This window comes from Equus caballus, chromosome 11, assembly GCF_041296265.1.
Source record: "Equus caballus isolate H_3958 breed thoroughbred chromosome 11, TB-T2T, whole genome shotgun sequence".
Taxonomy (NCBI): domain Eukaryota; kingdom Metazoa; phylum Chordata; class Mammalia; order Perissodactyla; family Equidae; genus Equus; species Equus caballus.
The window spans coordinates 51,522,697-51,549,735 of NC_091694.1; the positions used below are offsets into that span (position 1 = coordinate 51,522,697).

Genomic DNA, 27,039 nt, shown 5'->3' on the forward strand with positions numbered 1-27,039 from the left:
TGACTATTTAAATTTACATTTTTATCAATTTAAATGAATTACATTTGAAATTCTGTTTCTCAGTTGCATTAGCCACATTTTAAGTGATCAATAGCCCTTGAATAGATAATTCACCCTATCTTCACCTTGTTAGGAGGTGAGATTAGTTAAGGCAAGTGGAAATGCTATATGGTTGTAAGATGTTACTAATTGTACTAGTATGTGCTGAGTTTGCTGCTGAGCACATAGAGCAGGCAGTACATAAATTATAGCAGTCGTCAGAATCCTTTGCTGTCCATTTTTCAGAATGCCTGCTTGTATATTTGAGGACCTCAGAATTACTAACATTTGAGAATTAACAAAATTTTGCTTTTATGTTACTAATTAGAGTATGCAGAGGAGTTCTGAAAATTCTTTAGTTGAGCACTAATCAGAATAGTCAGGAGCCTCAGTCGAGGTAACACCCAGAGGAGGTGAACACTGGTTGAGCTCCTTAGAGTTTTCATTCAGGGACTTGGTGGGGAGGGCATCAACAGGACATAGAGCTCAATTCTGGCACAGAATTAAGGATGTCAACCCTAAGGCAGTAGTATTTGTCCAAAGAGACGCAATTTTAGACTGGAACTGATAGCATGAGCTTTCACCAACCTAAAAGCTGCTACATCCTGGATCACTGCAGTTTCATGACAAGGAAGTCAGCATAGACGTAGCAAGAAGCAGGAGTTTAGAGAAATCAGTGGCAAGATCTGAAGAGCCGATCTCTAAGAAGTGGTCTGTCTTTATTGCGTTTTATTGATATGATGCCTACTTTCAAAAAGCGTTTAAGACAACTTACTGTAAAAGCACAGATTTAATAATATCTAAAGTATACAATTTAAGGAGAATAGAAAGAAATGAGATCTAGAATCTCCTGCCAAGAAAAGTACAGCAGTTTATTCATATCACACTGAGCAGCTGATACACGCCACGCATTATTCTAGACGCTGGGCTTACGTAGTAGTGAATAAGACAAAGCCCCTACCTTCAATGAGATGATGTGCTGGAGGACAAGGACAATAAATAAAAACAGCAGCAGCAGCAACAAAAGCATTTTATGTGCTGGTTGGCACTCTGTAGAAAACAGATAAAAAATCATAAGCTAACATTTATCGAGCACTTACTATGTGCTAGGCATTTAAAAAATATATTAACTAATTTAAACTTCGTAACTTTATGAGACAAGTGCTGTGATTAGCCCCCTTTTACATATGAGTAACTTACTCAAGGTCACACAGTTGCTAAGTGGCAGAGATGGATTTGTATCTAGCAGTTTAGCTCAAGAGCTCTTAAGCACTGTGCCATATTACCTCAAAAATAGATTGAAGAAATATGCACGATTGAAAACCTTTACTGAGGGGTGTGAAAGAAGAGGTGAATAAATATGCTGAATTCCATGATTCTGAATGGAAAGATTTAATTTTGTTGCAATATCCATTCTCTCCAAATTAACCAATAATTTAAATTTCTAATAAAAATCCTAACAGGATTTTTTAAGTTGGCAAGTTGATTTTGAAGTTACTCTGGAAGAGTAATGTGCAAGAATAGCCAAGAGAAGTTTGATATAGGTTAATAACAAGAAAAGACTTTGCCCTTCTAGATACCAAAATATATTTTAACACTATAATAATGAAAGCAGCATATTTCTAGTGGAAAAGAATAATAATTTAATGGAACCGAAATATTTAGGGAATTCAGTATATGATTTTACTGTCATTTCAGATGAGATGAGTCTTTACTAACTGGTATTAGGACAATTGGATATCCATTTGGAGGAAAAAAATTTAGATATTTGATGAGTTAAATGATCTGAGTGTAAAAAAAAATTTTAGGAAAACATTAGAAGAAAATATGGGGAATATTTTTATAATATTGAGGTGATGATGCCTAAGGCTTCCTCCCCAAGACACCAAGTTTAGAAGATGTGTCATACTGAGAAATTCAACGTGTAAGAGAAAGGGTGGATATCTGTAATGTATAGTGCCCTTGCAAATTGATAAAGGAAAGGCAACCCAGTAGAAAGAAGTGCAGACGATAAACAGATGCTTTCCAAAAGAGGAGATTCAAATGACTAGTCATTAAGGAAACAAAAATGAAAACAATATGACTATCAAATTGGCAAAAACAAACAAAAAAGATAATGTCTAATATTGAGGGCAGCAACATATAGACTGCTGATATTGGCACAATCTCTTTAGAGAGCATTTTGTCATTATCTATTAGGATGAAAAAAACGGGCACATCTTCTGACCCAGCAGTTTTATTTTTAGGAATCTCTTCTCCAGTAATAGTTGTCTAAATGTTTTAAGGGTATAGGTCCTTTTGGCATTATTTGTAATGATGAAAAATTGGATATAATCTCAATATCTATCCATCAGTTGGAGAACTGGTAAATGTTAAACGTTTATATAAGGTATAAAGTGGAATGGTATCTCCACTTTATGGTTTGGAATACTATATTGATTTTTCATTGAGTGTATACCGCTTTGTAATATCAACAACAAAACCCAAATGTAAAGGGAACTGCAAGGGTAATCACTTGCCTTTTGTTTTTCTCTAGCTATACCAAATGGTTTTGGTACCAGTCCACTAACTCCTTCAGCGAGGATATCAGCACTAAATATCGTGGGGGATCTCTTACGGAAAGTAGGGGTAAGCATTCAATTATTTATTCATCACTAGGTGTTTCAACTGCCAAGGTGTTGAATTATTTCTTAATTTGAATAAGGGAAGAAAAAAGGATACCTTCCTGTGGTAAAGACTATAATTAAGCCGAGAAGCAAAAGCATCCAGTGACTAGCTGAGACTGGTCCAGATAAACACGTCTCGGGCTTGGGCTTGCTGGAGCCTCTGCAGAAGGCCCTGTGTGCCCAGCTCTTGAGTTCCCACTGCACATTCTTTGTGTTCCCCCTGGCTGTTTCTACATCATGACTCCTCCATTTTTGTCTAAAGTACTTCCTCTAAGGCCTGCTGTTTGTCTTATACCACTCTCTAATCCTGTTCTTTGCTGCTGTCTGCCATCCTCCTGGTCATCCCTTGAGCTTTCACTTTGTGGGACTTTAGCACTGATGGGGGGCATGGCTTCCTGCTTTCAGTCGTGCCTGTCTTACCTCAACTTCAGTGTTGTCTCCTTGTCTCTAATCTTGTATTCCAGAACAGTTGGGCGTTTGAAATAGTATACTTGTTTTCTGCTTATTCATTTTTTTACTTTGTGTAATACCTGCTCTTTGATCTTATCAAGAATAGCACTCTGTTTTTTTAGCCATTTCTTGCTTTCACTTTGTTTCCTACTCATCCCTGACCCCAGAGATCACTTATTCTGTCACTGTCGACTCATAGTCTCTTTGGCCATGGAGGAGACCTGCAGTCTGGATCAGTCAAGCAATTGGACTTCTCCTTCCCTGCATCCAGATCACTGGAAACAGTCATAGCCACGCAGATTTAAGCCTCGATGACAGTTAGCATTTCTAGTCTTAGTCGGTTCCCTTTCCTATTTCCCTCAGTGACTTTTACCTCTCTTTTCAGTAATCTACCCTTGAAACTTCCCACTATCCACCACCCCTTCACTTATTTTTTTGTGTGGGGCACTTTCTGAAAAAAGTAGAAACTGCATTATACTTTATATGAAGAAGAAATGGAAGGCTAAGATACGAGGTCCTATGTTTACCTTTTCTGGCTTATAAAATTATTTTTGAACCGTCAGATTAACTCTAAATCTGCATTTTAAAGTTAGTATAAAAAGTAATGTGCATAAGTCATTCACACAGTACACAGAGTAATTTTTCCTCACTCCTAAGATAGGCATTTTTTATCTCATTTGTTGTAAGAGTTGTATTTACCTCTGTAATTTGTAAAAATGTGCTTATCTTTCTGTATCTTGACTTACCGTCTTTAAACGAAAAGATGAGAAATTTAACTCACATCTTTCCAATTTGTTAAATTTTTATTTTTCATTCTTGTGTTGGTTATTTTTGTAATTTTATTTATTATTGTTATTTTTAAAGATTGGCACCTGAGCTAACATCAGTTGCCAGTCCTCGCTTTTTTATTTTTTGCTTCCTCTTCTCCCCACTACATAGTTGTATATTCTAGCTGTGGGTCCTTCTGGTTGTGCTATATGGGATGCCGCCTCAGCATGGCCTGATGAGTGGTGCTGTGTCTGTGCCCAGGATCCAAACCAGCAAAACCCTGGGCCGCCAAAGTGGAGTTTGGGAACTTAATCACTTGGCCATGGAGCCAGCCCCTTTAATTTTAAATAACATGCTTAAACCTCTGTTTCTGAATTTATTAGATTAGATCTCCATTCCCTGTGTGTATGTCTTTCTCTGTCCCTTCTTGAACTCTCCATTGGTTGGTTATGAAAATTAGTCATTTGCATGTGCAATATTATGCCCATGTATATATTATTTTCTGCATAATCATAGAGGAGGAGCTGGGATCTTGGGTTGTTTTATTTGTGCCGTTCACCAGATATTTCAAGCATTTTGTTTTTTATCATTTATTCAAAATCATCTTAGGTTTTTTCATATTTGTGTCATAGCTGACTTATATGCCTTTTTCTTAGTGTTTCTAATTACTTTTTTTTCTTGTGCCTAGAAGAAACATACCCTTTCTTTGCTATATGTCTTACATCTTCCAGCTTCTTATTCACCCTTTTTGCCGAATGCTCTGATATGCTTGCTTCTAGGGCTGGTGCACTGGTCACACTTGAATTTCTCTTCATTATACTCTTAGGTTAGTTCTGCCTATTCGTGGACCCCGTGTCGTGACATCTTTCTTTGTTCCTTGTTTGTTTTACTTTGGCACCTTAAGTAGTGTATTCAGAAATGGTGCATGAAAGTTGAACTTGGAGTCCTTGCATGGTTCACCTATTCAGCTGACAGTCTGTTTTCTAAGATGCCATCAAAATTTTTGGTCTGCTGTTATCTGCCAGCTCCTGCAGGCTTTTATGAATATTTCATTTTCTGCTTCTTTGTACTACTTTGTCTACTGACTTGAACTGGAAGCCCTATCCCCACTCTTGCATCCTCTTCCACTGAGAGATCAAGACCATCTGATTTAAACTTATTTGCTCTCCTCTCTTACCTTCTTTTATTACTCTCCTATTATTAGTTCTGCTTGTGGCCATTCTTTCTTTTTTTTCACTGGTAAAAGTATCCAGTTCCTGCCCATGGCTAATTTTGTTCCCCTGTGCTTTGGGTTTCATTCCTTCCAGCCTTCTCATCCTTATTTCTCCTGTATCATCAGCCTTTTACTATGTATTTGTAATATTTATATGTAATATTTATGTATGACACATTATGTGTTATATGCATATATACTTTATATGTAATATTTATGTATTACATATTATATACACAATTTTTTAATCTTAAAAAGCAAAACTAAAAGCAGCTATTCTTTCCTTTTACCCTACATCTCTCTTTAATTATCCTATTTCTCTCTTCCCTTCACAGCCGAGCTTTTTGAAAGCATGTCTCCATTTATTATTAGTGTTTTTGACTGCATTCGCGCTCCCCAGACATACCAATCTGGGCTCTGTTTCCTGCTCACTCCACTAAAATTGCTCATTGATCTCATTGCTGTCAAAACCAATGGATGCTGTTCTGTCCTAATTTTACTTGAAACATTAAACACTGACCTTTTTGTTGAAATGCCTTCTTTTCTCTGCTTCTCTGATGCTGTGTCATGTCTGCTTTCCACCTTCCTGTACATTTCTCCTTGTCATCTTGTTGGGTTACATCTGTTCACCCTTTCAGTGTTGATTTTACTCAGAGTTCTGCCCTTGATTTTCTGATCTTATTCACAACTGTGATTTCTTCTACTACCTGGTGTGCCTATCTTCTAAATCTTGATTTCTAGACCACCCTTTTCCCGAGTGCCAGACCAGTATTATACTTGGATGTCTCACTGACGCCTCAAACACAACTTGTAGTCTGCTGTATGATAGATGCTCAACAAATATTTAAGTGAAAGAATGAGTGTCTTAAATATAGGAAATTAATGGCTCTCAATTTTTACTGTGTATGTGTATATTTAACAAGTTGCTGAAATAATGTTTATTCAGAGCTTATCCTATAAGGTCATTACCTCTCCTCCTTCTTCCTGTTGTTATTTTGCTAGGTCATTGTACTTTTGTTATAGGGAAGGAGAAGAGAAAAGTTTCAGTCTGTTTTTTTTTTTGCTGTTTTTTAACAGCTCTTATTGAAATTATGGGGGGAGGATTCTCAAAGTGAAATACATGTTATCCGTGAATTTAATTTATCCACCCTCCCGATCCCTCAGTGTCATGGATAATAGGAATGGACTGTTTTTTTTTCATGGATTATATTCCCTCCTCCCCCGCTTTTTTTAATTCTGGGGAGAGGGGTTTGATTTAGTCGAAGTGTTTCTGGGAAAGGGGGAGTTGATGATATCTGTGTGTGATAGAAATAGATGAGAAACTCCTGTTCTCTTCTTGTTATCTGTTTTTTTGTAGAGCCTGGCACTGGCCAGGTGTTGTGGTGACAGGTGCTAAGAAGGGCACCCAATTTAGAGGTAAATGCTAAGGGGCCAGTGTCATTTTCAGGTGAATTATTTAATTATATACAATGGGTATCAGTTAGACATTTTAAAGTGTGCTCGCAGAAATAGAATAGCTTTTAACTTCATATGAGGTGTTGTGAATGCACTGAATCCATTATGGTGCAGTAGAAACAACTAAACTGAAGCCCGACACAGAGTTGGCTACATTAAAAAAATCCTCAAGTGATGCTTTTTCATTCTTTATAGTGCTTGCTCCTAACACACGCACACACCCCCAACCAGCCAAGTAACAAACAGTGCACAACTCAGAAAGAAGCAATAGATAGGGCTGGGACACCTGGGGTCCGTCTCTGTCTACTGTGCCACATTTTTCTTAGTTGTGAGGTGAGGACTATATCTGTATCCCTGTGATACTGAGAGGAATAAATAAAATATTCTGAGCTCTTTAGAAAGGGAGTCAGCACGAACATTCCCTCTTTCTCTTAGATCAGTGATTGATTATGGCTTAAATAGCCACCATTATCAACCGAGGGAGTAAGTTTTGAGTCTTGAAATAGAAATGGTTTGAAATGCAAATTTTTATGTGTAGCTACTGTTTTGACAACCAAATCATTCCTTTTTCATTTTGTAGGCTCTAGAATCCAAATTAGCAGCTTGCAGGAATTTTGCAAAGGACCAAGCATCACGAAAATCCTATATTTCAGGGAACGTTAACTGTGGGGTGATGAATAGCAACGGCACAAAGTTCTCTCGATCAGGGCATACGTCTTTCTTTGACAAAGGGTAAGTCTTGGAAATTTTAAATGATAATTTTTTGAGTAGTAAAGTTGCACATTATTAAGTGAGCTTATTAAAGCTATGAAAAGGTAAACTCAGTTTGATTAACCCTCCTGAAGCCTGTTCTATCATTCATATCTCAGGGGACATGAAATCCGTTGTTGTCTTCTAGTCCCCATGGAGTCTATTGCTCTGGGAACCCTGACTCTGAAGCTTCTGTCCTGGGAAGCAGACTCTTGAAAGGCAGCAGTGCTAGGCTCTAGGGCTTAAAGGTGACTGTGATGTGGTCCTTGTTCTCAAGGTGCTTAGAGGCTTCGTACACTTTCTTAGCAAATACTTGTTAAAGGTAGAAGAGAACCATTATCATGTATATGCAACCTCTGAAACAAAGCCCCTGACAGAAGATTTAAAAAAATAGGAAATCACTGGATCAAATACAGTTTGGGAGACACAACTTTTGTGTAATGTGAAGATTTTTTTGGGGAATTGAGAATTAAAAAGAAATTGTCTTAAGGTTGAAGCAGCAATACGTCCTTAATGCAAAAAAATTTCAGTTGGTACAGAGGTATATAAAGTTAAAAGTAAATGTGTTCTGTTTTCACACTATTTTTGCATCCTTGCAGTTATTCCTGGGCATATGAAATCATATTTTAATGCATCTGCTATACGCTTTTAAATATTTATGGGATTATGCTTTAAATACTGCTCTGCAACATACCTATCATGACTTATACTGCCAATATCTTTTCATGTCATACGTATTATTCTACCTTAATTTAAAAAAGAAAAAACACTCCATGGTTACATTCTTGTATAGGTATGCCTTAGTTTAGGTAACTAGGACCTGTGGTCTGGGGATGCTGACCGTGTTACCCAAGGTAGCTGTTACTGAACAGCAGCTGAAGCACCATGATCCCTTGCCACTGTCTCTTCTTTGAGTCGTAGAGGCCGTTCTTTCTTATTGTCCTGCGAAAGCAATGCAGATACCACTCTAGAAATTTTCAGTTTCTTAAAGGAGCTTGTGTTCTCTGTTTCCCTCAAGAACTGTGGCGCATTTGTGGAGGACCTGATTTGGTGCATAGTCCACTCTAAAAAGCTTATTGTCCATCCTTGTGGAGTGGAGTGTTCTGCTTTCTCTCTCTCTCGCTTAAGAGAATTCTACCTTGAGGTATTAAGGAGCGCATTCTAAAATACCAATATGTAAATCAGAACTTTATTTATAGACATTTCATTAAAAGCACAATCTAAAATATCAATGTATAAATCAGAACTTTATTCTAACTATTGGGGCTCCTCAAGGGGAGTAAGAATAAAATTAATTTTCCTCAGGTTTAGGAGTTTCAGGCAAACTTGAGGAGTTCTCCTTTTTATACTATAACAGTAAATGAAATAAGTAGATATTTTTACGTTAGAGATACCATTTCCCCCAAACAATACAGGGAAAGTTTAGAGGTAGTTTTCATCAGTGTTGGAAACAGTGCCCAGTATTTTTCCCTACAACTTGTAATTACCTCCAGTAGAGTAGTTGCTAGTCTCTATCTGGAATCCTATTTCTTGGTGGGTCTTGGGCACCTTATGACATGAGAACAGGTGTGAACTGTAAGTGGATAGGTCGGACAGATGCCTTTGCATGTGGAAAGTCCTAGAAGAGCCCTGCTGCAGGCGAGATAACATTGTCAGGTCAAGCTCACTGCTGCTCTCTTCCTTAGAGACCCCTGGTACAGACCACTAGAGTAGTGACTGCCCAGAGATGAACCCAGTCTTAGGTAGATGCAGAGGATTCAGTGTAAGCTAAACCAGGAGTGGGCTTTGGACACTGTGATGGAGTCCCTGTCCCCTGAGGAGCATTCTAGATGCAGGTGCTTATTCCTGCACTGAAGCTGGAAATGTGCTTCCTGATAGAAGCAGTTACAGATGATATTTAGTTTTGGTTTACATAGAGCAAACTTTTAATTGTACTGTTTCTATTAGGAATTAAATATACTTTTGTGGTCTGGCCTTTGTGCAAGGGTTTAGTTTATAGGATAAATGGATTGTATATACACACTCACATATTATGTTTGTTTGGTCACCATATACCTGAGGGTAACTCTTGTGGGTTTTACTTCCTTGCTGCTTTGCTTTGGCTCTGGCCTGCCTGGCTTTTTACCTCTGGCCTTTCTTCCTGCTGATCTATTGACTAATAAAACCAAGATGGTATGTACCAGCTGCAAAAGGAAGGGGGGAAATATCCCACTCCCAGCTCCATTATTAAATCTGGCAGGTTAAAACAAAAAATGTCAGCTCTTATGGAAGTGTAGCTTGTAGTTTCAGCGTGAGAAGAAGCATTCCATTTTAAAAAGCATTCTGCTCTAGAACTTGCCTGCCCTGCCCCTCACTCCTAAGGAGTCTGTCTGTAGGTAGCACTGTCTCTATAGTTTTACTAGTGCTCCTATGGGAGCATGGTTTGGGGGAAAGAGTTAAAGTAGTTTGTGCACGTGTGCATGTATGTGAATGTATGTGTATGCACCCCACCCTCACACCTCCCTCAAAATCTTCAGATGCCGTGAGGCCTTACCACACAGAACAAATTGTCTTATTGTTATATGTTGCTCTATGGGATTTGAAATATTCTGTAGGTTCTGGTTATTTGAGGGCTCCTTGGAATCAGGATTTTATCTAGTCTGTGGTCACTTCTGCCAGTCCACCTAAAATATGGCCTGCTGGGCCTGCTTCCCAGGTGTTCTGTTTCCTCCAACCACTAATAGCCCTTCATATCATCATCTGAAAGGACACAAATTCATGTGTAGTATAGTCACTTGAATTCTCTCAAAAACATTTTTTCTCCCCATAGCTTTTATTTAGTTTCTTATCTATCACTTACCCTAATTTTGCAAGCCAGTCTAGTTTCTTTGGGGCTGGGTAGGTAGACATAGACTAATTTTAGGGCACAGTGTGAAAATAGTATTTGTATTACTGTTTAATGTTTTTTCCTTTTTTTTATTAGGCAAGAAAAAGTCATATTTCCCACGTTGTTCATGGGTAACTGAATTTGTTTGCTGTGCTCTTTTTCATTCTTTCTCAATCATGGTGTGTGATGGAAGACACATTAACAAGCTGGTTTTACTAACTGCATGGGGCTGACTCTGCTTTAACCAACTCCTGGCCCATGAGTGAGCTTTCGAGTTCCTCTGTAACTTGACTATATACCATTGTTATTGGTTCAGCTGTGCAAAACAAAAACAAATTAGTTGTAGTGGTCCTGGGGCGATTGTGAATAGAGGCCTGATGGCACTCTTGTTATGGAGTAGGGTACTGTAGTGATGATGCCAGGAATCTGAGGGTGGGGGTCTAGGGCTGCTGTCAGGTCCTGGGACCACATTGGACTGGCCTTTGTGGGACTGAGTTCTTGCTGTTACCCAGGTCTTGTTTTCTTACAGCAGGCACTAATGATAATGGACCCTTCCTCTGTGGGGACTCTCCCTCTGCTCTCACTCTTGTATTCCCGAGGTACATTGGAATGGTAGTTGGGGATGTGTATAAGATCTCCCTTACTTTGCAGGAATGTACATTTCAGTTTGCAGAGCCTGGGCTGGACACTAGCTGGCTGGAGCTGCACTGAGCTTCCGTTTATCCATCTCACTAGGGAGGCCCAGGGTCTGGAGTGTGTCTACCTGTTCTCCAGAATTAGCCCCAGCCCTCTCTCGTCCTTCTCTCTACCGCCCTCTCAGGTGTACTTGTCCTTGCTTCTTTGATGGATTTAGTCTCCATGCTTTATCTCTGTTGTGTTAGATTTATTGTCCTCCTGACTGACTACCTTTAAACATTCGGTGGTTCTTTTCCCCTTTTCGCTTCTGCTGCTGCCATTTTACAGTTGACCTTGGTACCTTTTCTTAGCCAGATTCTCTATTTTCCAGACTCTTTCACTAGATTTTGATGGTTAAGACCATGAAATTTCATACCTTCTGGAACCTTTTTTGCATAGATGATTCTCAGATCTGGGTCTCCATCCCTGCCCGTTCTCTCTCCACTCAGCCCTGGGTTGTCCACTGGGACATTTCCCTTTGGCTCTTTTGCTGCTCCCTGAAACCAAATGTGGTGAGTATGGAGGTGTTTCTTCTCTTGGAAACCTCTCCCCACTGCGCACCTTTGCAGTTCCCTGAAGGGACGTCACCAGACTGATAATTCCACCTATAGGGTCAGCTTTCCTCTCCCTCTGGTCTTTTATTTCCCACTTCTCAACTCACAGGAGAGGTGCTAGGTGAGACCCTGGCAGGTTGTTACTCTCTTTCACTCCATTCAACCTTCAAATCAAGAGTTCCGATTTCCATCCACACAGAGAAATTGCTTATCTGGTTTCTTGTTCTCCCTTTATATTCTGGATTGCACTGCTTATTTTTCCCATGAGAGCTGACCTGCATTGGGAGCACCAAAGTGGTTGCTTGCTGAGGGCTGTCAGGTGTCCTCTGACCAGAGGAGGCTGGGAAAGGATAATGGCCTAGGCACCTGGAGGCAGGTTGTGGGCCCTGCTGCCCCATTGACAGGCTCATGGGGTGAGCGCGGGTGAATGGCTGGACCTTATCTTGCTTTCGTTCCTTAGCTGTATAACAATGGGGATGAACTTGACTTTCTTTAAAGATCCGTCTAGCCTGAAAATGCTGGAATCTCAGTTCTAAACTTGTGTGTGGAGCCATCTTCACAGTTGCTGCTTTTGCACACCCCTGTAGAACAGGTGCCAAGTTCTTGTTGGCACCCAACAGTATTCCCTTTCTGCTGAGTTTTGGGGGCTGTCTGTAGTACAGCTTGCCCTGCCTGCTGCCATGCTCTGTGAGGCTGGGAATCTGATGTTCACATGTTCAAAGCTGAGGCCATTTCTGAGGCCTGCCTAGTTTTCCCTGAGGTTCTAGGAGAGGCAGAACTTGGACTAGCCAGACAAATGACAGATGGGGCTTATTTTATGAGGGTGGCGTTGGCGTAGAGGATATGGCTTCTGCCCCCAGCTGAGGCACAGGCATATAGCCTTGGGAGAATGGGGAGGGATGATTGAAAGTTTTCAAATGTGGTGAAGCTCAAATGTCAGACCTCCCTCAGCCCAGAAAGAAAAGGGGAGATCCCGGGTGTGCATCACTGAGGCAGGAGGAGGTACAGCAGGGAGAAGTTACTTTTGTCAGCCTCTCCTGTTGCTCTTGGCCTGTGGGTGAATAGCTTGCTTTGAAACTCAAAATCTGCGCTCCGAGGTGAGTTTCTTCAGACACTCACTCTGTTTCTTCAGAGTAGTCAAGGGTCATTTGTCAAATCTCTCTGCATGCCTGTTGCTCTGAGAGGCTATACTCACCTCTTCAGTCAACAGTCATCGTTGTGGGGAGAGTGTCTGCGTTTTTTTAAAGAACTTCTCTCCATTAGTCTATATTCAACTCCCTGGGCCCCAGTGATGAGTAAGTTAGGGGGGCAGTGGTGGGCATGCGTGGTGCAGTGAGGCCCCTTGCAATTGGCTGTATCTCCCAAGTTACTGGTGGGACACATTTTCTTAGGAAGTTTGTCGGGATGGGAGGGCTGATGTGGCTTCCTGAGAGAGGTTCCAGGCTTTGCTCTCCCTCCCTCACAGCTTCCTCGGCTGCGCTGCCAGGTGGATGGTGCTGGGTGGGGTGCTCTGCATTGCTGGGCCTGGGTGCTGGGTCCTGGCTGCAGGTGCTTGTGTTGGGCTGGGCTGGTTGCTCATGAGTCTGCAGAGATGCCTACCCATCCAGCTTTACTTGCTAAATAATTTTTAAAAGTTATTTTTCTTGCCCTTATTAAGATATTCATATATATTGTAGGAGATTTGGAAAACCATAAAAAAGTAGTCAACAAAACTTTGCCATGTCCCAGAGGGAAAAAAATGTAATTATTGTTAAATTTTTCTTCTACAACATATATGATTTTTATGTACATATATATGTGTGTGTATATGTATTCGTGTGTGTAGCCCCACACATTCTAGATTTAGCTACGTAGATAGCAATGTCTATATAAGGAGCAATAGTCTAGAATCTAGAATATATACCACTTTTTTTTCTTCACATCATTGAACATATACAGTTTGGTGACCTACTTCTTTTTCCATCTAGCATTAATTACATTGTGAATATTTTCCCATGCTGTTAAAGAACTCTGTGGGATATGTTTTTAATGGCTGTATATTTCATCACTTAGTTGTAGCATTATTTAGTTAGCTAGTTCCATACTGGCAGATATTTAGACCTGTTCTATGGGGAAAAAAGTCAGGGCTGTGGCTGCAGTGGCTTGTGTGCTGAAGTTGCCAAGAAGGAAGCACATAGTCTCATTAGCCCAGGACCACTGAATTCTCAGGTCTCTAACCAACTGATGCTTTCTAGGCAGCCACTCTCCCTTGGGCCATCAGGATTCTACTGTGGGCCAGGAAGAGGAATAGTTCAGAGAGGAAATGAATTTCTTGCTGTGTGTTGAGTGATTTTAAATGACAGTCTCTCTTTCTCTCCCCTTCCCCTCCCCTTCTCTTCTCTGCTCTGGTCACCCCCACAGGGCAGTAAACGGCTTTGACCCAGCTCCTCCTCCTCCTGGTCTGGGCTCCTCGCGCCCGTCGTCGGCACCGGGTATGCTGCCTCTCAGTGTGTGAGCGCCCGGCCTCCAGGTGGGGGCTCCTGCCCCCTCCGACAACCCAGGACACCCACGCCTCACCCCTCGGTGCCTGGGCCCAGGCTGTGCCCCTCCGCCTGCCTCCCCATGGCTGGCAGAGGGCAGGCTGCATGCAGTGGCGGCTGCTGGGCCCTGCCCAGTCCCAGGACTCTGCGCGATATCAATACTGGCTATTTTCTCTTCTCGCCGTAGTGCCGTTGGTTTCACATGATTGCACTTTTGTGGGTCACAAGGTGATACATACATGTATTACTTGGTCAGTGGATGCAGAAGTACCCATTCATCGCGCCTGCCTCATCGCTCCCACCCTGCTGTACTGATAGGGTTTAGTTGTGTTTAGGACATTGCAGATCTCCTAGAAGTTCTCCCCCAAATCAGGTCGACGTGTGCCCTCCTCCTGAGCTTCCACTCAAGCCTCTTCAGTGCTCATGATCATGTGTCCCCCAGCCCATCCCCCACAGTTTGGGCCTGTTGCTGGTAAAGAGTCAGGAAGGTCACTGAATTAGGGAACAGTTTCTGCACCTTCTGATTTTACTTTAGCAGTTATCATTCCATAGACTTTCCTCTGAGAGCAGCGAAATGCCCGTCTGAGCCCCAAATGGCAGGAGCCTCCAGGGCCTGGGCACACACAGGGCTGGGCCTCTGTGCTGTCTCCTCCTCCTCCATGTGCCTCAGACTCGGGATGGGGGGTGGTGGCAACCTCCTCGCCAGCTTTCTGGTCCTTCAGTTAAATGACATCTTCAGAGCATTTTTGTTTTGTCTTCTGAGGGCCTGTCCAGTTGTGTTAGGAAGGGTTGAGTGGCCTGATTCCAGGAGCTGGCTGGTGCCAGCTCCTGGGGGGCAGACTGACCATAAGTGGTTGTCCCTGTGCATCCTTTGATTACTCTCATGCTGCATTTACTGTTTACATTTGTTTTATTGTACATAGGTTTGTAAACATTATTGCCTAAGATATTTGTATATAACTTGGGCTTTGTAGCTTTTATTTATTCAGAACTCATATGGCATGTTAATGACTTAAGATGGTGTCCTACTCTGGGCAGCTGTATAGGATCATCATGTGGTTAAAAAAAAGAAAATACTTCCCCTCAAAAAAATCTTTTAATGTGGAAACAATAAATTTCACAGAAAAAAAGGATTGCGATTGCTTTATTGAATTTCTGCCATCCTGTGAGAGAAGAGCTGGAGTTACAAAGCCAGGTTCAAATGTCGCTTCTGTTCTGACATGGGACATGCAGATGGACAGCAGCTGTCAAATGGGGCAAAGAAAATTCAGGCAGCCTCAGGAGATATCTGCTGCACTGAGCGGGCATTCTCATGCTGATTCTTGGTGCTGGTTTCTCCTCTTAGTGGTGATTTCCAGGAACAGCATGAGAATGGCCCAGGCCCCACTTGCGAATCTGGGAGGGAGGACCTGGACTCGGAGGGAGGCAGCTTGCGAAGTCACGGAGTGACCGCAGTGGATCCAGGAACTGCTTCTCCAGCTGTGCTGCCTTTCTTGACATGTTGGTGTTCTGAGATTACAGGTTACGTGGGTCTGGGCTTCTCTCCTCATCCCAGGTTGATGCTAGCAAGTGAGAGAAGATACGAGATGTTTGGTAGCAAGACACAAGTGACTGGGCTTGAGGAACGTGTAAACTGGGGTCTGTACGAGTGTCTTGGCTTCTGAGCACTGCTTATGACCAAGAGCATGAATAGTGCAGTTAGTAGTTTTAAAACCGTGAGTAAATGAAAAGTAAGTGAATCAAATTCCTAAGTGAGAAACTTTAAGTAGAATACATTTTCAAAAATTCCTTTCGTCTGTTAATATGTGGGCAGTGATGTTTTCTACTTGAGGGTCCTGGAGGTTTTGTTGTAAGCTGATTCCCCGAGGGACACTGACAATGGTATGGGTGCAGTGCTGGCCGTGCAGTTGAAAAGAAAACGCGTCTCTGACAGATGGCCAGCAACACCCAGCTTCTTTCCCAGCCATCATCGGAAGGACTGGATTAGGTCGGGCCTTTAAACATTTAGCAGACCTCTTTGTTTAGGCAGGACTCCCAAAGCTAAAACATGACAAGCAGAGCTACTCTATTTAGAGCAAGGATGCATTCTGGAGTCTTGAATCCTGTTGCTGGCTCCCCAGTGATTTCTCAGTACCTTTCCAGCTGAATACTCCTGGGATCATTTCATCCAGACAGTTCTGTCAATTGTTGTTCCATCAGTTGATGGCTGGGGAAGGGGCCCTGGTACAGGGGACCACTTGTCATTCACTGGGTGTCACCGCTCCTTTGGGTCCAGGAGAGGACTGGCCAGGCCCATGAAAGGGCAGCAGTATGCTGCTGGGCTTGTTTCCAGTCCCTTCAGGAGGAGAGCTCCACATAGTTTTGGTGTTTTATAGCTGCAGCAGCCCTTGGCATATGACCCCATGAAGAAGCTCATTGACTTCCCTGGCCTCATTTTCAGCTTTCTGTTGGAATCATTTGGTTCAAAATGATACTTTGTACGTGTTGAGTGGAGCCTTTGCTACCTGGCATGAAGGTTGCTACTGTTTGCCTGTCTAGCTCAAGATTGCCTGTCAGCCGCCTGCCTCTGAGCGGGTTCTCTTCCTAGGCTGCCCGATGCCCAGGTTTGCCTGGCTCTCACGGAAACCTTCAGGAATGAGCCCTCGCCTGAACTGGGTCCCTGCATGGGCGGGGCTGATCTTCCAGGTGGTGGAGGACAGCCTCTTGCCTCCAGATATTTTCATCTCACCATCCATTCCTATCTCTGGCTCCTGAAACATCTTCCTGCATGAGAGTAGGAGCCAGTGCTCCACTTTCAGTCTAGAGTGGCCAGAAACTACTCCACCAGCTAAGAGCCAGAAGCCAAAGCTGGGATTGTTGAGTCACAAGTGAGGCATGTGAGAACTAGACGTAGATGACCTGAGAGCAGGGTGAGCTGGTTTCGCCTCAGTTTACAGAAGAGAAAGTGGGCTCAGAGTTTAAGCCACTGACCTGAGCTCACACAGCCAGTTCATAGAAGAGCCGGGATTGGAAATGAGCTTGTGTCTTTCTCTCTACTCCCCAGCTTTCCAAACTTGAGGCCTCACAGGCTTTGACTCTGTCTTGTGCCCCAGGAGGTGAGCCGACTTTGAGCGCATGGCAGTGGTGAGCTGTGGGGGCTGGCACAGCCTTTGCAGCAGGAATATGGTTCATCCACCCTTCCTCCTCTCGCAATCCTGCACTCGTTGAGTGTTGACTCTGCTTCTCTCAGAAGTTGTCCCAGAGACGCCATTGGCATCTCCTGAGAGTCAAGGTGGCGGCTGGCCCCTCCGGGGAAGGGAGGTGTCCTGCGGTGGAGCCACAGCTGTAGGGAGCCCCTATAGCCAGATCTGTCCCGCCTGGCTGAAGCTGAGAGCAGCCAGCCTGGCTGCTAGTGGGACGGCCAGAAAGAGGATGGGTCCAAGCACTCAGTTGTTTTCACTGTTTGCCTAGAAGATGCTAAGAGAAGCCTTTTCTACATTCCAGCTTGTACTTTATGGATTATTTTTCTCTGTGTATTTGCCCCAAATGTTGAAACAAACTGAGAACACTAGCTTGGCCTTTAAAATATAGGTGTTAGTTGATTCTTTCCTAAAAATGGGGGCGGGGGGAGGCATCTTTGTAAATGATTTCCTAAAACTTAAAACATCTTATCTGAAAACTGGTGCCATGATTATTAAAAATATGATATATGGGAATATAGTAGCCCTTTTTTAATTTTAAGGGAAAACAAGAATTTGAGTAAATATTAATACAATAGACTTCCTTTGTAAGACAGTGTATGTGAAGAGGCAAACAACAAAGCTTACAGTGCTGGTTTTGGGGGACCAAGTGGGGTTTGTGCCATGTCCCTGGGGTTATGATTTGGAGTCATGCTTTGTCCTGCTGTCCATCTGCAGCCACAGGAGTTATGTTAGTGTTTCCTGCCAGCTCTGAAGCCTTTACCAAGGGAAACAGCATGCAAACTGAGCAGAAATTTAACTTGTTTACTTGTGGGTGTTTGTAATCAGGTGCCACATTTGACTGCTGCCCCCATAAAGTACGGAGATCCTGCCTGGGTCATGATTTGCAGGTGGAGGCCTGGAGCAGGGTGCTGGGCCAGCAGGCCTGGGCAGTGGGTTTTCTGGCACATGTTTGGATAAACAGTCAGATGAATGATGTCCAAATTAGCTCAGAGCCCTATTGCTCCCTGTCAGGAGATGATGGAGCTAAGAACCACTGTTTTTTGGTTCAAAAAAAGTGATTGTTTTAACTAGGAAAAAGAATCACCAAATCACACTGTCACCTAGAATTTAGGGGACTAGGTACAATTTTACAATTATTGGTGTCACTAAATTATTCTCTTGTAAGTCTTGAATCTAACAACATGATAAACTATAAAAACTCTTCACTTTTCCCTATGTTGGTAAGAACAAATAAAGTCAATTTCAATAGCAATAATATAAATGTCTGATGGTAGAGGAATGGTCAGGATGACTTATCAGCTGAACAAGATATCCTAGAGCCATTGAAACATAAGTGTGCAGCTGTGCTAATTATATGGGAATGGAAATGACCAATTGAAAAAGGACACAAAGTAGATGAACATGCTAATTACAGCTTTATAAAAAAAAAAATCAGAAGTGAAATTAAAAAGATACAAATAGTTTACTATTTGTGGGTTCTAAATTTTTCTGTAAAGTTGCCCAAATTCTTTTTTTTTTTTTTTCCAGGGAAGATTTTCCCTGAGCTAACATCCATGCCAGTCTTCCTCTATTTTGTATGTGGGTCACCACCACAGCATGGCCGTCAATGAATGGTGTAGGTCTGTGCCTAGGAACTGAACCCAGGCTGCCAAAGTGGAATGTGCCAAGCTCAACCACTAGGCCATAGGGCTGGCCCCCCAAATTCATTTTTTAAAAGTTGAAGCAATGAGACTGAGTTTCTTTCACTACCCAAGTTGGCATGAAGACCTGTGCCGAGAAGCCCCAAGATTTGAGCGAGTAGCACAAGGCAGGGGCTCCCTGACCTGCCAGATGACCATGGGTCACACTTGGGAAATTTAAAATACAGATTCCCCAGAGCTCTACCCCAGCACCAGCCTAGTGGAGACAGTACTGCATTATAAGACACATTTATTTTGTGAACCATTAAGAACAATGTGCCCGTTAGAACTATGAAAATGCTTCCCATTTAGACTTTTTATATTTATTGAAAGAGCTCTTTTAGACTTCTTTAGACAGATTTTCATATCACACTTAATTCATATACAAAAAAGGAAAATGTGAGTCCTAAAACATCACATTGTGTGTGATGATTCTGACGTTCTGAACCACGTTTTGACCCAAAGTTGTCCGTGTTTTCCCAAGCGATGTCGTCCTCTGTGCCGTGGTGAGCATTGGAGATGCAGCATTTCTGAAAAGCATATTCCATTGTTGGCTCCAGAATTTTCTTCTAAGCTGCTGATACCCAATCTGCAAGATCTGCTGCTGGGCTTTATTGACCTTACCGGGAGGAGTCAGGCAATGACAACCACACCACAGCTGCCACCTGCTGACAGCAGTTGTGAGATGCACGAGTTTACACGTGTGAGCACATGGGCGTCTTAGTGTCGGGGCAGTATGGTACTTGGAAGGAGGCAGCGCTCTGCTTGGATGTTTCAGTCAGACCCAGTGTTTAATCATCTCCTTATGTCAGATTACATCTTGAATAAGCTTCATGACATCCAGTCAGTGGGGATGGAGTCCATTATTGGGCTACTTTGAAAAAATAAACAGACCTCTCTGCCATAATGAATCAATGTTAATTTCTTGTCTCAGTAAGGGTGAAGGACGTGGTCACACTTTCTGCATGTGGTACATAGGTACTGAAATTACAGTTAACATTGTCTTTGAAAATTGGCATCATCCTCTCAATATACCCTTATCGATAGTTTCATATTAGATTTCCAACAAGAATCAATGAGACGCCTCACGTGATTTGCTAGATTCCCAAATGACAGGTGGCTACACAAGGAACTGGACTGCCCTGTATGGTCCTGACAGCTGGCACAGGACATAGCATTCTAGCAAACACCCTGAATTTGGGAAAGCTCTTGGTGTCCCTCTGGGAGGGACAACAACTAGGAAGCCTTTGTGGATGGGGACTCCCTTTGGGTCTCAGCCACAGGCTTCACTCTCAGACCTGCCTGGAACCAGGAGGAGAGGAGCCATCTTCTCTACTTTCTTAAGATTCCAACCTATGGCCTTTTCTGGCTTGATTTTTTTTTTGAGGCGGTGGGGGTGGGGCAGGAAGTGATGCTTCCTGGAATTTGACAACTGTGACCTCTTTTCTTCCCCAGTCTCCACACAGACAGCTCTGTGTCCTGGCAACATTGGCTTTAGGAGGAAGGGGCCATGGGTCATTTATACCCAGAGGCATAGGGAGAGCTGGCTGTGAGAACAGTTACGTCTTTCAGCTCATGCTTCAACTTAGTTGAGGTTTCCAGGGATGGGGAAAATTGGTGACAGAAAGGAAATGTGACAGAGCTCTAGTCTTTCTGATGTCAGGGTTTCAGGAGTATGTCCTCAAGCCAGTCAGGCCTAATAGGTGTGTTACCCTTACCCAAGCAATTTAAAATAATTCTTTGGAATGTCTGCATTAAAAGGAGTGCCTATCATATACCAAGGGCAGACTGAGCATTTAAAGTATACATGACAGCTCCGAGTTAAAACCCAACAGAGCCTCATCTCATCTAAACTTCATTTCAACGAAGGACAAGGCTTCCCCAAGTCTGGCCTGAATTCCTCCTCACGATGGACCACACTCCTGCTGGGTGGAAGCTAGCTGGCTTGAGTCTTTGACACACTCAAAGCCCATAAACCATCTTCCTGGTGCTTTAAATACCCAAGAAAGGTTTTATGAAGTACCTTGCCTTAGGCTACAGAAGTGGTGGTTTGTTTCCTGGAGGAGGGTTCCTTCTAGTTAGCATCTTTGTGGAATCATGTAGATTATATGATTCTCCTGATAGGCTGAGTTGTTGGGAAACTGACATTAACACCAGTTAAACCAGCCAGCAGAGAATTCTTTTTGAGAAAAACGAGCCTCTGAATTCCACAAATACCTGGACTAAGATATTGAGAACGAGGATGAGAACACAGGTGAAACACCGTGACTACGACTTGCCATCTCCTGGGTAGTGACTCTGGAGAAAGGGAGCATGGTTGCCCATCTTTTGCGTCCCCACCACTGCCGAACAGCTTGGGTATATACCTTATACCACCGGAACCAGCCTAACCTGAGACTCACGGAATAAAAACCCTCAGCGTTCTTTATGTGATTTTGTGTTCCCTTAAGTATTTCTCTGCAGCCCATTCTAGTTGGTCTCACCACTGAATCCTTCCCAAACCCTTTTCAATGCACATCCTGCCCGAAAATGTAGTCAGCAACTTCTTGGACCTCTTAACATGCCCTAATCCGGTAAGGACCTTCATTGGTTGGTGACCAAAACCCTCCTAAAAGCTTTATCCTGTGGCTCTAAATTGCTCCCTTCTTCCAGTAACAGTTGAGTCTCCAGCCCCAGTCCAGTGGCCCTTTCCTTCCAGATACTTCTACACACCGTGAGGCCACTGGTGAGAACAGGACTTGTAGCCAAGACTGCCCAGAGAATTAGCCCATCATCTGACAGTTTCTGGGAGCGCAGCACCCTCAGAAGAGGTGGGCCTGGCTGCCTGCATTTGCAGTCTGTGTAGCTCCCAACCTCCAATCAGATCACAGATGGGGAATCGAGAACAGAAGCTGAGAAAACAGATTCCATGTTTACATGATTATTCTTGTTTATTGAGGTCTGTTTATTCTCAACGGGTGCTTTTTCCTCCAAGTAAATAGAGCAGGCGTAAATATCTATAATGAATAAATTTATTGTCTTACAAAAATCATTGTCTAGAAATATGGGAATACAAGAAAAGATATTTGCAGTCAGGTGTCTGGTGGTCAACAGCCAGTACAATTCATAAGGGGGAAAAAAATCAAAGATTCCAAACCCACATGACAAATTCTTCCTAACAGATGTTAAAGCTTTTAACCCAAAAGGTTTGTGTTTTCAAGCACGTTGCAGAGGATCAAGGATTTATAATTAACACTGATTCATTGTCACTGAATGTTTATAATACCACTTTGACTAGAGAGGTACATGATAGGAAGCACAGTCAAAACTTAATACATTAAATTGTTACAGAGGCAAATAATATATTGAACATTGTCTTAGTACTGTAGTGTCTAAGGCACTTTCTGTAATGTCAGTTTGCTTAACTATCAACCAAAAACAGAATGCTAAATGTTCACTGTAATACTGTCCAAAGGGAAGGGAAAAAGAGAAATGAAAAAGGATTCACATCCACTGGCATGTCAACATTCAGGCAGATGGCATCCATTCTTGAGGTGCGGTAAACCTCACTGACAAACTTGGAACAAGTCTCGGACACAAAACCAATATTCCCATTTTGGGCTCAAAGCAGCGGCTGAATTTGCAAGGTCAGCATGAAAGCCTGGCTGGCGTGGGAGGGCCTTCCACTAACTCCTGCTTAGGGGCCTGCAGCTGCTTGCTCCTGAAGCGAGGAGGAGTACACTGGCAAAGCCAGAGGGTTCAGGAGACCATCCAGAAGTCAACATGACGGCTGCCACCCGGGGCAGGAGGGGCCTCAGCTGCATCATGGCCACTATCCATCCTAGGCGCAGACCAGCCCTGGCCAAGGACAGTTCATTGAAGAGATGTGGGGACATCACCAACTTAAGGGAGATGGGCATGGTAACCCCAAATGGATGCTGCTTCCCCCAATCCAACCCACCCCTCCTAATCTTTCCAAAGTCCCTTTCACAGTTTGCTCACTGAAATAGTGTTGATCATTATTAGAAGGAAATGAGAGATACAAGTGCAGTTTAGGTTCCACAATGTTCTAGGAGACTTGATGTGGCTGAGGAGTCAGGGGCCACATGAACACAGAACTAAGTTACCTGTCTGTATGACAGAGAGCATGCAGAGCAACTGAGCAACAACCACAGGGCTGCCCCAATAACCCAGCGACTGGCAACGAGGGTCTGGAGTTTGTTTGAAAAAGGGTTCTCTTCTTAACATGTATTATAAAATGGTCTCTTGATGAATATATGGAAAATAGATGCAATGATGAGGCAATCTGTTTAATATGTGTGTTTTGTGTATGTATATATATAAAAAGGGGAGCAATTGTACCTAAATCTGAAGCAGGATACAGTATGTGTAGGCTGGAAAGCCTTAAGACACAGTTGATCTTTCAGTAAGGAATCCCGAAGCTTGCCAATTTCCTAAATCTGTAGGAGGCCTCCCGGCAGGCTGGCGCGGCGTGAGTTCCTGCATGTCCCACTGTATCGCCTCCACTGGCTTCCTATGACGTTACTCTGACTGGGGCGGTTGCGTCTCATTGACGTCACTGGTTTTACTTTCTGTGTCATCATCTGACAGCTCCAGGGAGGCCCCCTCAATGTGCAGCTGGCGCCGGCCAGATCGGCTTGAAGAGAAGCTGATTGGGCCACCTCGCCTGGAGGGAACAGAAAGTAGATGTGTTGGTAAATACACAAAAACGTGGCTGTCAAGTTGTTCAACCACCTGATATGACTCCAGACTTCCAGATCTGCCCCTTCCCCAGGACACATGACCTTGGGTGGGTGCGCGGTCAGGAAAGGCCCTGCGCTTCATCCACCTCAAGTGGATGGCTTGACTCAACTTACAGCTGTGAGAGAGAAACGGTCAGTAAGACGGATTACGGTGAAGCTCTCCCTGCTAACCAAGGGCCAGCACTGCTGTGAGGGCAGACAGGCGCTTGGGCCATGTAAGGTCTCTGTTGCACATTTGTACTTTTTTTTTACAACCCTTAATGCTGTACAAAAGCAGTGCACAGACAGCATTTGGCCCGTGGGGCACAGTTTGCCGACCCTTGTGCTAACCTGTCCTGGGGAGAAAGTTGAGCTTTAGCTCTCGCGTGTTCTGCCCTCTCCCTGGCGCACGTCAGATCCAGCATGGAGCTGAGGACTGGAGGAGGGCTGGTGGCGTCAGGTCCCGTGAGGAGCTCCTGATCCTGACCTCTCCTCACTGTGGACATCGGAACATGCACAGACACTTGACCTGGCTCTCTAGCCTCGTGCTGTGTATTCGCATAGTCCACTAGTGAATGGCAAAGAAAATGAGTGGGCCCATTCCTCTTCTCTTCTCCTCAAGATCTACTAAAGGTCAGAAATCCTGAACGGATACACAGGAGAGGTGATTCAAGAGCAGAAACGAGAAGCTGTACATGAATCTAAGTAAACAACTTCAGAAAAAGTCAAACTTAAGCCTACAAATGTGGCTGTCTTTGCAAGCTTTGGGTGTGGACTCTGTGAGACCCTGCGCCTCTCACAGAAGTCCGTGGGGTCACTCACCTCAGCCGGTTCTTCAGAGTGCTGACCTCACGGCTCAGGCCCTCGTTGGCCTCAGTGGCATCATCCAGTTCCCGCTGGAGTTTACGGCGAGATGCGTTGGCACGTGTAGCTTCTTCTTCTGCTTCCTCCAGCTGCCGTTTAAGCTGCTTCATCCTGGCGTTGGCCTTCTCCATCTTGGGCAAGTTACACGAACCAAGTCAAAACCAAACTGGTGAATCCAGATTCAGCACCACCGCGCCCTGAGAGTGTCAGCACAGCTCTCTGCCCCATCAGCCATGTGAGCACACGCATGTGTGTACACACACAGGCACATGTATACATGTGTGTGCACTTAAACACAAAGACTAGGCGCTAGTCTAAGGCCTTTTTGGTCAGCCTGCCATTCTCAGCAAAGCCCGTGTCTACAGAGCAAAGGAAATTTTTTAAAAACTTTAAACCCGTATTTTCACCCATGAGCTTTGCAGAAAAATGATAGTTTAGTATCTTCACATGAGTGACCTATGGGATTGTGAAAGGGAATTGCTATTTCTACCAAATACAGAAGAGCCAACGATGTGGACAATCTCTAGCCCCAGGAGATGGACATTCACTTGTACATGTCCTTTCAGTATGTGTGTTTCAGACGTTATGTTTTGATTCAAGTACAAAGCCACTCTGGAAGACCGTGGGAAGTCAGCCTCCCCACTGGTTCATTCACTCCTGAGCCATACAGAGACTGGCCAGCGCCTGCAGGTCCAGCTCACGTCCACCCAGAACTGCCCTCAGTGCTGCTAGGCCCTCAGGGTGGGGGTTGGGAGAGAAGGCCGAGGTGTCTGAATGGAGCAGGGGAAGAAAAGGGAAGAGTGTGGGCTGAAGGCAGGGGAATCCCCAGCTCTGTCCACCTTCCCTCTCAGCGTCTGCAGCAGCAAATCTCATCATGGCCGAGGGGAGAGAGCGGTGGGAGAGCACAGCCACCCAGGCTGCGGTCACTGCAGACCTGACCACAGGTCAGAGTCCTGTTAAGACAGTCCCTTGATACTTAGAAGAATGCCTGGGTGCTGACAAGGAAGGCCACTCGGGTCCTGCAGGCAGTACATTTGCTTTCTAGTCAACATCTCCTGCCCTCACCCCTCCATCCAGCCAACAGTCAGTGACTGCCAACTATGCCCGGAAGTGTTCTAGGCATTCAAGAGATGACAGTGAAACAGGAAGAAATCTGTGCACTCGTGCAGCGTACGTTCCAGTGGAGGAAACAGATGATAACGTTAAGGCTAAGTTCAGGCCGCATACTTCAAAGCCCTCCTGATGTGCTCTTGCCCACCCCTCCTCTCTGTGTGTCTGGCACACTGGGAGAACCCTGTGGGCCGGGGCCGTGTCCTAATCACTTCTGTACCCCCAGCACCCACGAGTGCCTGGCGGGAACAAGGAACAGCATGTCTGCTGAAATATTAGAATTAAGAGTTTCAAATAGTGTTTTCTTAATTTAGCTCGTCAAATGGTAACACTTGGCTTACTTGGCATCACTCTCCTTGCTAAAGCATTTCTGAAGTGGAAGACACGTTCATCCTGCCCTGTTTTCTTCCCTTACCTGTTCTTTATACTGATCTGCATGTCGACGTTCATCTTCAACCTGCATGAAGATTTCCTTCAGCTTCTTCTCGGTACGACGGACTAGTTTGTTGGCAGCTGCTCGTTCCCTGTGAAAATGATCAATACACTAGTTTTTGCAGTTCTTGAATTGGTAGTTTGAATGGGGAATGTATTTTTTAAAGTCCTTTTCTCTGGAAGATAACATATGTTGGGGGGCTTTCAAGGACCTCTCCGACCAGAAAAACGTCATCATTAATATGGCCCAGAAACTTCTCCCTTCTGGTCAAAATATGGATTGCCTTCAATGCATTCTAATGTACAGAAAGCACATTATTCCTTTGCATGTAGATATTAATCACTTTATTCAATGCTCCTCTGAAGATTAAATGTTCCATACAAGTTACCTGTCACTCATATTGAGTGCAGACTTTTTTTGAAGACAAAAACTTTAGCTGATTATTCTAATCACTTAAACTTTTAGCCTGGAAAACAAAACAAAACAAAGACCCAATTTATTAAGTGACTGTTTCAATTCAGAATTACTGACTACCTACTATGATGCTAGGGGCTATAGCAGCTAACATTGAAAAACAAATTAAAAATCCACCCACATTCTTGAGTTAGAAGTCAAACAAATCACCATGTTTCTAGACAGGCCTATATTGTCCCATAAGGAGGAGAGGTAACTTATTTGGAGAGCTCCATGGAAAATAGAAAAAGTTCTTTTGTTCCTCAACAAATGTTATGTAAAAATGGATAGCTGATGGAGTCAGATGGAGTCAGCTGAAAGGGCGAGTGATGTTAATGACAATAACAGCAAACAAGCCCTTCATTGTTTCATGTGAGCGTAGTGGAGCCCAAAGAGCGGAGTGGGAGGTGCAGGAGGCTGCGCAGGGAGGATGTGCTCTGTGCATGGGCTCTGCAGTTCTGGGCCCCAGGCTCCCCAACAAGTGGGTGAGTGTGAGGGTCTGCTCTCTGGCAGTCTATGAGTCGTGACTCTGCTTTGTAAACGCCTGCCAAGAGATGCACCGTATTGTGCAGTTCCTCGTTAATTTCAGAATGGTTTACTGCAACAGAATGGAAACTCTTAAGCAGTCTGCCTATGGGAGAA

General features: G+C 43.6%; 2 protein-coding genes across 33 annotated transcripts in view; one reads left to right on the forward strand and one right to left on the reverse strand.

Moving 5' to 3' along the window:
* The window catches only part of NDEL1 (nudE neurodevelopment protein 1 like 1), a 61,532-nt gene extending 41,805 nt beyond the window's left edge, over positions 1-19,727 (forward strand). For 5 of the 15 annotated variants that reach the window (XM_070228186.1, XM_070228185.1, XM_070228182.1 and 2 more), the window contains 3 exons: positions 2,576-2,667; positions 7,172-7,323; positions 13,837-15,029. In XM_070228186.1, the coding sequence (XP_070084287.1) occupies positions 2,576-2,667; positions 7,172-7,323; positions 13,837-13,930 (338 nt within the window). In that variant the 3' untranslated portion in view covers positions 13,931-15,029. Of the gene's footprint in view, positions 1-2,575; positions 2,668-7,171; positions 7,324-10,303; positions 10,339-13,112; positions 13,293-13,836; positions 15,030-19,300 lie in introns of those variants that run through there. The other 10 variants (XM_070228180.1, XM_070228179.1, XM_023653476.2 and 7 more) reach the window with 3 other exon arrangements.
* A 2,000-nt stretch (positions 19,728-21,727) lies between these two features.
* The window catches only part of MYH10 (myosin heavy chain 10), a 145,675-nt gene continuing 140,363 nt past the window's right edge, over positions 21,728-27,039 (reverse strand). For all 18 annotated transcript variants that reach the window (XM_005597766.4, XM_005597767.4, XM_014728708.3 and 15 more), the window contains 3 exons: positions 25,927-26,035; positions 24,360-24,532; positions 21,728-23,482 (listed from right to left, as the gene is read on the reverse strand). In XM_005597766.4, coding sequence (XP_005597823.3) covers positions 23,338-23,482; positions 24,360-24,532; positions 25,927-26,035 — 427 coding nt within the window. In that variant the 3' untranslated portion in view covers positions 21,728-23,337. The remainder of the gene's footprint in view (positions 23,483-24,359; positions 24,533-25,926; positions 26,036-27,039) is intronic.